Source organism: Eumetopias jubatus, unplaced genomic scaffold, assembly GCF_037043125.1.
Source record: "Eumetopias jubatus isolate StellerSeaLion01/CBP00866 unplaced genomic scaffold, mEumJub1_p1.0 scaffold_2, whole genome shotgun sequence".
NCBI lineage: Eukaryota > Metazoa > Chordata > Mammalia > Carnivora > Otariidae > Eumetopias > Eumetopias jubatus.
The window spans coordinates 108,179,525-108,192,820 of record NW_028274808.1 but is presented as its reverse complement, the minus strand read 5'-3'; the positions used below and the strand labels follow the sequence as shown (position 1 = coordinate 108,192,820).

Here is a 13,296-nt window from a genome sequence, read left to right as displayed (position 1 = left end):
ATTTGGTAGAACTGTCATGCATGATAATCTGAAAGAGAGATCAAAGCTTCCAAGACTATATTGCTATGTAGAGACATTTTGTAATAGAATACTTTTGATTTATAATTGAAGATAATAGAAGGAAGAGATGAAACTCAGTCAAGATCAGTTGGTTTGTAGGCAAACATAAAATGAAATAGACTCTAGATATTTGAAGCTTCAAAAGTCTGAAAAATCGAAATTCTCCTAAACCTCAGACTATGAGGAAGTTTGAAAGATAACTTCAGTTACAAAGATCCATTACAGGGGTGCCTGTGTGGCTCAGTTGGTTAAACGTCTGACTCTTGATTTCAGTTCAGTCTTAATCTCAGGATTGTGAGATTGAGCCCTGTGTCATGGAGCCTGCTTAAGATTCTCTCTCTCCCTCCGCCCCTCCCCCTCTCTAAAAACAAACAAACAAACAAACAAAAAACAATAGTGAAGACCCATTACACTCAGCTCTTTGATAAAAGCGGGATTGAATATGACCTTTCCACTTGAGCCTGATGGTACTATGGGAGCTGCCATAAATTGAGAGATGAAGGGAAGGATGCAGGAAGGAAGAGACAGAGAGAGGAGTAGAGACAATGAGAGAGTCCTGGGCCAAGAAAAGGAAGGAATAAAGCAGGTTTGAGTATTAGTTCTAGGAAAGAGTTTTGGTGATGATCACTGGCACATGGAACTGAATGGAAACAACTAGATTAGATACCTACTAAGTTTTTGAGGGAAGTATGTTGGCAAAGAAATCACGAGTCCAGATTTTTTTGGTAAAAAAGACTCCTAGAGGGTAGAGATGAGAACCACCAGGATGGAAAAAAATGATCAAGGCAGATCTTTTGAGTGGGAAAAATTGGGTTCTAATCGAGAGAAAAAAATTCACACTTCCCTGTCTTCCAAGCAGAAATGCATCATCATTGCCATCTATTGACAGCCATAGGTCTCCTATCCTTCCCATTTTTAAATGGGAGTGTTTATTGTGGTTCTTATGCCCTGGGCCCATCATTGTATATCTGTCTGTGATGAAAGAAGATGCTTTTTACACAGACTGTCAGACCACGAGAACCATGTCTGGACCTAGTGGAGAGGCTGACACAGGACTCAGAGATTCTCTACATTGAACTGAATGAAGTGACCAGATAGGACTTTGTATTATCTTCTTTGAGAAAAGGTGAATGGCTTCTATGTGTAGGAGGAAGAATGTGATGGATATTTGATAACTGGAAGGGTGGACTACAACAGAGAACATCTATTGTTTCCCTTTCCTCTTGGCATAGAGTTCGACAACATTTCCCAACCTCCCTTCAGTCAATTTGGGCTTGTGACCAAATTGTGGCCAATGTGATGTGTACTAGCATCTTATATATTATTCTGAGTCCCATAAAGTATTCCTAAATGATTCTGATTCTCCCTTCTTCTGTCATGCAAGCTGGATGTCCAAAGCCTAGAGTGACAAGGGAAGCCGTATTTATGTTTAAAGATGTCAAGCTTAGAACAGACTGGATTTCTGAATGACAACAGGGAGCAAAATTTCTTCCCTTACCCATTCTTCCTCCCCACTTATTGGGTTTTAGGTAAGTGCAAAATAGAGTTTGATTGTATTGATTTATGAAGCTTCCACAATTTATCTACTATAGCACAATAGTTTGAGAAATCCTAACTAAATCCCCTTTTCTTGACCAGTTGGGTTTTTGGACATAAGACTAGGAACTTGTATTTAATTACTTTATTCATGCTGAATCCAGATCACAACACTGCTTGCTGAGATTTATATCCTTTCCAATTTTATCCCATATCCAGTTATCTAGTGATAAATTTCAGATCAGGGCCTATAAACCCAACACTTTCAGAATCTAGACAGCTGGTAATAGGAAAATGGTTGGCTGTGCATCCTAGGGAACTGAAAAGTACATGCTCCACCTAGCACCAATAAAATAAATAAATAAATAAATAAATAAATAAATAAATAAATAAACCTATTTGCTGGTATCTCCAAAGACTGTAGTATTGGGATCTTTGATTTATACCTTCATCTGAATATGTTTATAAAAATTTTCTTGGGGGTGCCTGGGTGGCTCAGTCATTAAGCATCTGCCTTTGGCTCAGGTCCTGGTCCCAGGGTCCTAGGATTGAGCCCCATGTTGGGCTCCCTGCTCAGCGGGAAGCTTGCTTCTCCCTCTCCCACTCCCCCTGCTTGTGTTCCCTCTCTCGCTGTGTCTCTCTCTGTCAAATAAATAAAATCTTTTAAAAAAATTTTCTTGGACAAAACTGGGGAGTGAACCACTAAAATTTTCTTTTAGGTAGACATTTATTAATTAATAATATTCTTTGACTATGCTTCTTCAACCATTTGTTGATTTACTAAACTTCATTAGTCTGAAGTTCATATCGCTCTTGGTTGTTCACCTAAACAGTAAAAGAAACGTTGTCCCTTAACTCCTGAGGTCTAGATAGATACTTTGCTTAAATCCATGTATTTGGGGCTTCAAAAGTTGAAATATCTGCATTCTTCCAAACTTCAAAAAATGTTATCTGAAGGCCATTTGTATTTGGATGACGTGAGGAATTTGGATATTCTGTCTCATTTTAATTTGTGTACTGACAATGAGGTTTCTGTGGAATACTTTTGCCAAATTTAGTTGTAAACACTCAATTCCAGAATCTTCCCCATAAGTAAATACTGTTAAGTTCAATGGCCTATGGTTTACAGGATATAATTTTTTAATTGTTAAACCCAATTAAAAATAAAGGTTGAAAAATATGTATATATATATATAAGTTGATATTTTCTACTCTCTTGTCTTCTGGCACTTCTGTTTTTACTATTCTTCAACAATAGCACTTAATCAATCTATCTTTTTATAAATACGATGATCTACATTGCACATTCCTTCAGAATGTTTTGAATAAATCCAACCCTTCCAGGAGACTTGAATGTATTGAGAATATTTCAGTTTTCTACTATAATTTCTTTATTCATCAATCTTAGACTTTAGATTCATTTATCAGTGCTCTATCTTTAGGCCCCTATCCTCAATTCTTTATACAGGAAGAAATGAGGCTCAGAAGAATTCCATAATTTGGTCAAGCACATGAAAATAGTTGACAGAACTAGAATTTTAAAATGTGGAAATATTGCAATTGATTATTTCGCTATTGCCTTGTTATTATCTACCTCTTGTGGCTGTAGATTCTTGTGTTTCCAAGTATGCTTACTTTTTTATGCAATTAATTTTATATGAAGCCAACTTTTTTGGTACATATTTTATAAATGTGTATTATACACTTACAAATAGATATGTACAAAATAACTAATAACAACAAACTCTATTATAGTGGTTGCTATGTGCCAGCTATTGTTCTAGGTGCTTTTATATATTTTAACTCCTATAATCCTCATAATAACCTTAAGGGGTAGGCGTTATTATTATTTGCATTGTAAAGATGAGGAAATCATAGCACGGTGAGTGTAAGAGTTGCTCGAGGAATCTCACACGATGAGTAGGGGATATTGCCAGGCTTTGGGCTGTGGCTCTGGTTCAGAAAGCCATGTACCACATTATGCACTGTATTTCTTCAGGTTCAAATAGTTTAAAATAGTTTGATAGACCTTCTTATGGAAATTATGGTGGGTTCATACCATTCTTTCATTTCAGAGAATATCACACAAAATGCTAAATGCTTGCTTTGTTGAAGGCTAAGGGAGGAGGTGGTTGGCATCTACATATATTGTATGTGTGTTACCTGTGACAAAGGCATAACTTCTTGTTAACTTAAGTTTATTGTCATATTTCTTTTTAGCCTTCCCACTCTACTAAAATGGGATCCAAGTGTCTTCAGGATCTTGTTTGTGGATGACATTATGTATCTCTTCAATACAGAACAATAGGTTTACATGTGCTTAATTTTATCAAGAGGTTAAAGGCTTCTGGATGATTGTAATTTCCAGGCAACATCCTGGGAACATGCAGGAGAGAATTCCAATTGACCTGGACATTAAATCAAAACTGAAAAAAAAATAAACAAAAAACCCAAACCAAAAACAATTGATCTGGACATGTGAGAGTTTAGTAGGTAGACTTTGGTATCTGAAAGTACAGAGAGAAAAACATGTCTACAGTTTCACTCTGTAGAGTGTAGAGCGTAGAGTGTAGAGAGTCTATTTTTGTTTACTATATTGTTTATTATTTTTGTCTAGATACCCTAGACAAACGAAAGTCTGTTGGTTTTGAACCTCAAATGGCAAGTGGGTTACAATAAACCTGCCAGTCCCCAAACTTCCCACCACATACTACTCTATCTTTGACTTATGATCCATCTTCATCAGCAAACAAAATAGAGGAAAATAAGTTCAATGTAAAATTTCCTCTCCTGACATACTGTCTCTTGTATGTCTGTGTGGCTTGGTCCATGGACCAAGCAAGATGCCACTTTTTACTCTAGGTCAAAAGCAGTGAAAATTTCATCCTGCTTTTTTACAAACATTGTTGACAGTTATACAACCCATACTGATTTTTCTCTCTTGCACCAAACCATGTGATTTAGAAATAGTCATTGGTAGGCATAAGAATGCAGTCATGATTCTCTTGTGTCCTCACAAATTGGTTCCTGTTTTCTCTTTTCTGCTGTATATTGTTATCCTGCTGCTAGTGTCTTATTCCTGCCACACCATTTAAATTTCTGAACAGACTTGTAAGGTTTACAGAAATCAGAATGGAGTCTTATATGATTAAGAACATCCATCCTAGAAATAATTGTGTTTAAATGGAATATATGGGAATGTTTTAATTTCAGTTGAACTAAAAAATAAAGTGCCAGTGTTTTTGACATAACAATTCCACCTATCTTTTTTCTTGGCATTGTTTCCACAAGCATTATAAATGCGTCATTAAACAATGAGCATTGTTCTTTTTGTCAGTAAAAAAAAATATAACTCAAGGGTTTCAGTGATCAAATAGCAAGTCAATGACCTCTTATCCTCTTCAATATGGTGAATTCTTTTTAATTTTAAGCCATGTATTTCACCACCCAAAGTGCATTGTAGACAGGCAGCTCTCGGCTTTGTTCTGATTATAAACAAACATTTTTAGGGAGCAATACTGTGAGATCTTTAAACCAACCTGAAAGAACAGCAGTCCATGTGGTTCAATTCCTAATGTGTCTAGGGATGCTTAATTTGGTCTGTTTGGTTGGTCTTATTGATAAGATTAGGTAACCTAGAAGTACAAACATACAGCCTCTTAGAGAACAAGCAATACTCCTAAACCCAACGGTCTTGAAAATGTATATCTTGGTGCTATGATTGCAAAGATAACTTTATATTTATGTTTTATGCTTACAAAATAAAGTCCAGTTTCCCACCACTATAAGATATAAGGCAATGCATACATTCATTTAACAAGTACTAATTTTTTGCCAGATCCTGTATTATGCATGAGAGATACAAAAATGAAAAGCTATTTCTCATATTGATAACTTACATATGAAAAATTACAGTACAATATAGGTACAATAATAATGGCAAGAACTAGTAAGCTAGTTCTTGGGATTATCATTATATCCCAGATATTGATGGTGTAATGCTAAGGGAAATGGAAGATTTCTGGTACAACTTAAAGCCAGAGATCCAAAGTTGAGAGGATTGATATTTCTGTGCATTAGATATAAAGCAATTAGGAAGCAAAAGGGAGTGGACTTTCATAGCCAGTTTACTTGAGATTCAAAGTGTTACTGTGTTAGTGAATCAGCAAGGCCAATTCATACAGGAGATTGGTTGAAGAAGGGATAAAAAGCGTTCTAGGCAGCAGCACATACAAAAGCCTAGAAATGTAAAAATCACAAGGTAATTGGAAATTGCAAATAGAGCAGTGCCCCCTTGCCCGTGAGATACTTTCCAAGACCCTCAGTAGATGCCTGAAACTTGGACTCTATATATACTATGTTTTTTCCTATACATACATACATACATACATACATACATATAATGAAGTTTAATCTATAAATTAGGCACAGGAAGATATTAACAATAACAATTAATAATAAAATAGAACAGTTATAAAAACATACGGCAATAAAAGTTACGTGATGTGATTTCTCTCTCTCAAAATATCTCATTGTACTACACTCACTCTTCTTGTAATGATGTGACATCATGAAATGCCTATGTGATGAGATGAAATGGGGTGAAAGACCTAAGCATGGTAATGCAACATTAGGCTACTTCCTATTGATTAATCTTGTGATGATACCTCAGAAGCAGGACCATCTGCTTCCAGATGGCAACGGACTGGGTAACTGAAGCCCTCAAAAATGAAACTATGGATAAGGGGGACTACTCTCATTGATTGTTACTAGAATTTGGAATGTGATTTTTAAAAAGATAATTAAAAAAGAATGGTCAGGTAGACAAAATCCCAAACCATACAAGAAATTCATTGAATATGTTATAGAGTTTGCATATGTCTTTTAGGTTTGGGGAACCTAAAAGGTTTTTAAGATAATGAATAATATGGTCTTATTTACAAATTATAAAGACCATTCTATCAGTAGTGTGGTGTGAGATTTAGAGAGAAGTGAAAGCTCTCGTTCGGAAGTTGTGACAAAATTCTACAAGAGAGATGAAGAGAGGCTGTAGTAAAACAGTGGTGAGAGGTGGGGGATGATGCCTAAAATTAAGACTTAAATTATGTGCTGCCTTGACATCTGCTAAAACGAGAAGATCTTGAATGGCTTAACCACAAGTTTCCCTTCTCACTCTGGTTCTTGGGTAAAGTACCCTAGCCCCAAATTGTCCTTATCTAGTGGACAAGGTGGTGTTCAGTCTCTCCTGAGTAGTGGAGTTCAGTCTCCTGCCAGACTGCAGAATTATTCAAACAAGCAAATCACATGTTCCTGTGGGAAAAAAGGGTGACCTCACCCTCTTGGTTCTATAAAACCTGTCTCTCACAGTCCATGTTGTTTATTCCTTCTCAAGTGCAATGTATGGTGTGCAGTGCCCTCCTTCCCAGACTAGGAATATATGTAACAGAGAAACTGCTGTTGATCTCATCTGTCCAGTGCTGCTCATTGCGTGTTTGGCTAGAGATTGTGTGTTGGTCAGAACTTTAGGGCAGGAATCTTTCTTTCACCAATAGGGTGAATAAGAGGTGATCAAGAATAAGTAGATGAAGAAGGTAGAGGCTAGAGCTGCGCTGTCCAATATGGAAGCCTCTAACTACATGTGGCTATTAAGCACTTAAAGTGTGGCAAGTCCAAATTATTATGTGCTCTAGGAGGGAAATACAAACTAGATTTTGAAGACTCAGTATGAACACAAGAATATAAATATCTCATTAATAATTTTTTATTGATTGCATGTTGAAATAGTATTTTGGATATATCAAATGAAGTATTGAAATTAATCTTCTCATAATTTTCTAAAGGGGTTATTAGAAAACTTAAATTTATATATGTGGTTTACATTTGTGACTCACATATTTCTACTGGGAAAATATGGTTTAATGAAAGACATTCAGGAAAAGAATCAGTGTACCTCGGGCTTGTGGAAGAGAAAGATTAGTAGAAAGACTAAAAGTTGATCTGATTGGGTGTAGTTTTTAAAAAGAAAAGGAAATTGAGGGGAAGCAGAAAATTTCCCTGAAAAGGGAAGAGTTCAATCTAGAATTCAAAAGGATGTGCTCAATTTAGGAGTCAGGCAGATATTTTGATGTGGATGAACAGAGTAAGGTGGTAATAGGTCTGGAATTCAGGGGCTGGGGATACAGATTTTGGAGTTACTAGTTCTGTGGAGTCACTAGTTCATCCAAAGCCAAGAATAAATTCTACAGCTGGAATGTAAATTAACAAGATGGATAATGATGTATATTAAAGTTGGGCAAACGATTAAGTGTATTGGTAGTCCTCAATGCATTTCAACATATTTCAATGAATTTTTATTGAGTATCTACTGTGTGTTGGCTTTTGGTAGTATGTCGGACTTTAGACATATGAGAAACAATAAAATATTTTTTGGATGGAAATTATTTATGTAAATGTCTTGTTTCAAACCTGAAATATTGTGCATTTGTAATAAAAATTTCAAAAAATAATAATATTCAATATTAACAAATATAATATGGACTAATATATTAAGGGGTAATAAAATGTTTCCTTTGTGGAAAGATCTTATGGAAGAAAGTGAAGTTGGAGATAAAGACTGGTGAAGAATGCAAAGAAATTTTCTTGTAGTTTTTAATGATTTTTTAAGTATTGATTCACTGTTATATTTATACCTTCATTAAATTTTGTGACTGTTACTTGGTTTGAGGAAGTAGTACCTGTAGATCTGATATTCCTGATAGACTGTTGGCTTGCAAAAGAACTGAAGAAAGACATATAAAGAAAGGGCCCAAGGGAGACACTCTTCTGAATAAATTGAGGAAAAATAAGTAGGGGGAAAGGGATTTCAACAGGGTGGACTGAGATGGAACTACCTTGCTCCAAGTGGTGATCAGAACAATAGCAGAGAACAGCACATTATCATTTTTGGACAGTGATGCAGAAGACAGTTTCCCATTTTGACTAAAAACAATTAATTATATGTTTAAGACATACATGTTTTATTATTAAAGGAAATAGAAAACATATTCTTGTTTGATGAAAGAAGAGATAGTGATTTGAATATTATACATTATTTTTGTAACAAATATGTTCCAGCATAACTACATCAGGCCTTGTGCTAAGTTATTTAAATATACTCTCATGTAATGCTTACAATAACCAAACGAGTAAGTAACACTTTGTTGTCTCTCTTTTACAGAAAAGGAAACTGTGACTCAGGGAAATTCCATGACTTGTCTGAGGCCACACAGCTAGTGCGAGGCAGAACTGGTATGAGAATCCAGATATCCAAACTCTACTCTCATAACTTCTTGGTTACAGTAGTTATATGTTTGGAATTTAGGGAATATGTATACAGATAAAGAATTGGAAGATTAAAAAAAAGATAGGAAAAAAAAGGAAGGGAAAAAGAACCACCTATTGATTAAAACCTTAGATTTTAGAGGAAACATTTCTCTAGTGGCCATACCAGTGGTAGTATTTATTCTGAAGAAGAACCAAAGATATGTTACGTGTGTACTGTATCTGTTATTTAACAATTTCAGTAAATGCAAGTTCTCTTTCTGCTTTTCCCATCCAACTCACCAGCTCTCACACACAAAAATGTTAATTTGCATATATATACATATATTGGGCATATATATGTACCCGTGGCTAAGCTGTGTTCCTGTAGTTGAGATAACATCCTATATACAAGACTATTAGAGTTCTTTCTTTTCAAAATAGTTGGTCAGCATTATTTTTGAGGTACTGCCATCAAGCAAATGGGTAATATATTATCTAGCCACCAAAACCAGATTTTTAAGATATTATTCCACTATAAATTGTCTGGGTAACTAAAAATAAATCAGTTATTTATGGCAAATGGAACAGTTTATGAGATATTAAAGCAGTAGGATAGCAGGATAAAAACTACCTAAGCTAAATATAAATGAATTTGTTGAAACTGAGACAAAATCTCTAAATGGACAAAGAGCATTTTTTAAGAAAAAAATACAGTAATAAAAGGACTATAAATTTTTCTCCCTAACATTCTTCCTTGTTGCTTATTCAATTCTTTGGGGGGGGGAGCATTGTTAAATATGAGCAAAATTTGGTTTTGGGTGAGATTTGTAATATAATTTTTTGAGACTGGTATTTGACAAGCAAGTCATTATATCTTGATTTAGGCTCGTAATCGAATATTGTTCCTGCCTTTATTAATGTGAAGTAATCAGTGATTGTATTTGTGAGTTAGGCAATTGGAAGAAGAAAAGAGGAGAAGGTACTGTCTTGCTTAAAGGTTTTAGGAAGTTCCTTAAAATTTAAAAAAGTATGTAATTCAAGACCATGAAATAGAATTGACTTGAAATTTTAAAGAGTTACATATATTAAACTTGACTCAATAATTCTGAAGTAGCCAGTGGGTAAATGAAGATATTCTTAAAGCTGAAATTTTTCCTGATTTATTATAATATTCCCAAAGCCCAGAGTCCCTCTAAGTAGTTTACTATGAGATGAAAATGAATTATATAATTAAAATTTATGTTTTCTTTATTACAATCTTAATAAGAAAAATGTACACACTGACTGAAATGAGCCAGGGAGCAATGACTGGTTGAATTTGGGGGTATTTTGCTCTCTGATGTTTATAGATATGTGAATGATACTGTATATATTACTTAGGAAAAATGAGAAAATGCCAAAAATGAGTTACATTTTTACAAATATGGTGATGAGTTGGACTTTGGCTTGTCTGAATTTTACTTAATTTGAAAAATATCTCCCTTTTTTTTCTAAGAACATTTCTGTTATCCCATTTAAGGAAAAAAAGTTAATCTGTAGTTTAAAAAAGAAAATATTAGAATATAAACTGGAGGAAGCTAGTGAACAAATAAGTCAAATGTTAGAGGTCTAAATACCCAATTATTGTGATTATAGTGTGCTTAGTGCAATGCTTTCAAGCACATGATCACGTAAGTAACAGTAAGGTTGAGAATTTTTGTCTCACAGTTAACAAAGGAACAACCAAAGTAATAATTTGTGATTTCTATTAACTCAAGTCCAAGAAAAATGTTCACATTTTCTCAAAAAGATCCAAAGCCTCTAGATACAGTGGGGAAACAATGGGAAAACAACAGGAAAACAAAAATTTTAATGAAGTGTAAATCCAAAGTTGAATTCTGAAATAAAATAGGTGGAAATTCTTGATTCTCTTTCAGATTTGATTTCATTTGCTTGCTTATTACAACAGCAACAACAAAAACTGAACAAATGTAAACAAGGATCTTCAGTTTCCTTAAAGACATTGAATTACGTTAAGCATAATTTCTCAAATTGTAGGAAAAAGTGTATTATTTATAGTCCATAGAGAAATTACTCTGGAGGAAGGATGGATTGACAGGTAACGTTACTAAAGCATTTGATTTACTGTTCTCTTGAAATTTTACCTTCATGTATCACACTGAAGAGATTAACAAAGCCTTAATATGTCTTCATTGAAAAATGGGATAAAAATTCAACCAGCATGACAATAACCTCCAAATAGGAGAGAAACCTAAACCTCTAAGACAGGAGGAGCCATCACTCCTCCTCTAGAAATTAATTGTTGGGTAGCATGGCTGAGAAATAGGGTTTAGGTTAGAGAATTAGTAATGTTTAAAGAGGTAAGTTTTAGATTTTATATTTAAATAGGCATTAAAAACATAATCTTCTGCAATAATATATGTACTGGCATATATAAAAGTCCATGCTTTAAAATGATTGACATAATATTACATAGAAGGCACAAGTGCCCCACTCTACCTGTAAACCCATGTTGATGTTTTCATTCCATATCTTACCAATAAAGTTTTTTTCTTCCATAGATAGTGAAAAAAATATATAAATACTGCATCATTGTCAAGGTGGAGATACCTAGATTACTAATATGGAAAGGTTTTGGACCCATGGAAAGATGGCCTTATACATAGTAGTTAATACTACACAGAGTATGCATTCTCACGCCTTTTCCCCAAAATCTCTGATAGATTTTGTAGGACCCATATTGCAGAATTCACTGAGAATGGGTTGCCCTGCCAGATAAAATAGTACTATCAGTGAATGTGCATATTTTCCTTCTATAAAAGGAAAACAGACGACAAATACAGGAGGCTACAACTTTACAACTTCTCTAGAAAACCAAGGAAATTCATAGGGGAGTAACAGAGGAAAATATGTGGGCTAAATATAATAAATAACAACGGCTCAAAATAAGAGTATGGGATCATAGGATTTCTTTTCACAACAAAAACAAACTTGTTTTTAAATTAGTAAAGAGAAAATGTAAGCCCTTAAATTCAGTAATTGGGTTCCTGCTACCTTCATTTACATATATCTCTGTTCTTATATTTTCCTCAAGATTCTCATTTGTCACTCGCATATAATTAGGATTCTTGGTTTTATGTAGAATTTCTGAAACTTTGTGGTTAACAGAGGAACTGGGCTCTGTTATGATCCCTATACTGGAAACTAGATAATGCCACAAAACCCCACATTACTTCCCAGAAGCTCACACAGGGATGGATGCTAGTAATTGCCAATGCGTGCATATATAACAGTTTTCATTTTATGAAAAAGATAGAAGGAAATTTATTCACACAGTCCTCTGTTGACAATCACAAGTGCAGTACGGGGGTAAAAGTTGTGGGGTTTGCTTTTCTATTTAATAGTAAAAGGAAGCATCCTTCAAGCCTTGGTTCTTGTCTCCAGTGCTATCTCACTTTCTGCAGCTCCTGTCTCAGCCAGGATGGCAGAGGCTGCCCCAGTCTATGTAGCAGTTTGGACAGTTCCACATTATGATCACGGTAGTAATTAGAGAGGAAAGTTCTAGACTAGAAAACAAAAAGAAAAAAAAACTTGAAGGACGTTATTAGTTCATTAAACATAATTATGCAATCTACATTTCTTAAGAAATTCTATTACAATATAGGTGTCTATAAAATATGCATTTCTTTGGATTGTTCCCTAGATATCACTCATCATTACCTTTTAAAAAAGTTTGGCAGAACTGTAGCTATAAAATAAAAATAGGTCCAGGTATATCTTTTCTGGCTTATATACCGTTGAGGCACTTATTTATTGCAGTATTGGTCAAGTCTATGCAGGGAGAAAAGTTGATGAGAGGTAATGACACCACAGAAGAATGAGGTAGGGGCCTGAAGTGGTACCAAATCTACAAAAGTGAGCTAGAAAAAACACAGACATTTCCTTTAAAGTTGGTCACTTTGTGTAAAATTGTGCCGTAGCATAAAAAGTGAACATAAATAACCATAAGAGCTGAAATTTATGATTAAAGAAATAACAACTTTGCAAAAATATTTTCTATGTTTGTTCAGGACAAAAATTGATGCTTTTAAAGCAAGAGTTTTTACTTCAAAAATAGTATAAGATCTCATTATAAAAATCATTATAATGAATTTTCTTGTGATTCTTAAATTCCTAGTCAAACTGGAATGATTGGCCCTTATTAGATGAATGGATAAAAAAAGAATGCTCAACTATATCAGTAGTCTTTAGGTTTTCTTGTATTTCTGGGAAACCAGAAAATTTATAATTGGGTTTTGTCTCTGGATGTCACTTACCTCATATTATAACCCGATGAACATTGTTTTGTGTCCCTGATAAAATAGTACAGATGAACAATTTTCCTTGTGGAAGTATAGG

General features: G+C 34.5%; 1 protein-coding gene across 1 annotated transcript in view; it reads right to left on the bottom strand.

The window, feature by feature from the left end:
* Positions 1-12,344: 12,344 nt before the first annotated feature.
* LOC114196665 (N-heparan sulfate sulfotransferase 4) overlaps positions 12,345-13,296 on the bottom strand; it is a 256,389-nt gene continuing 255,437 nt past the window's right edge. Inside the window, exon 14 of the mRNA XM_028087396.2 lies at positions 12,345-12,464. Within this exon, the coding sequence (XP_027943197.1) occupies positions 12,345-12,464 (120 nt within the window). The remainder of the gene's footprint in view (positions 12,465-13,296) is intronic.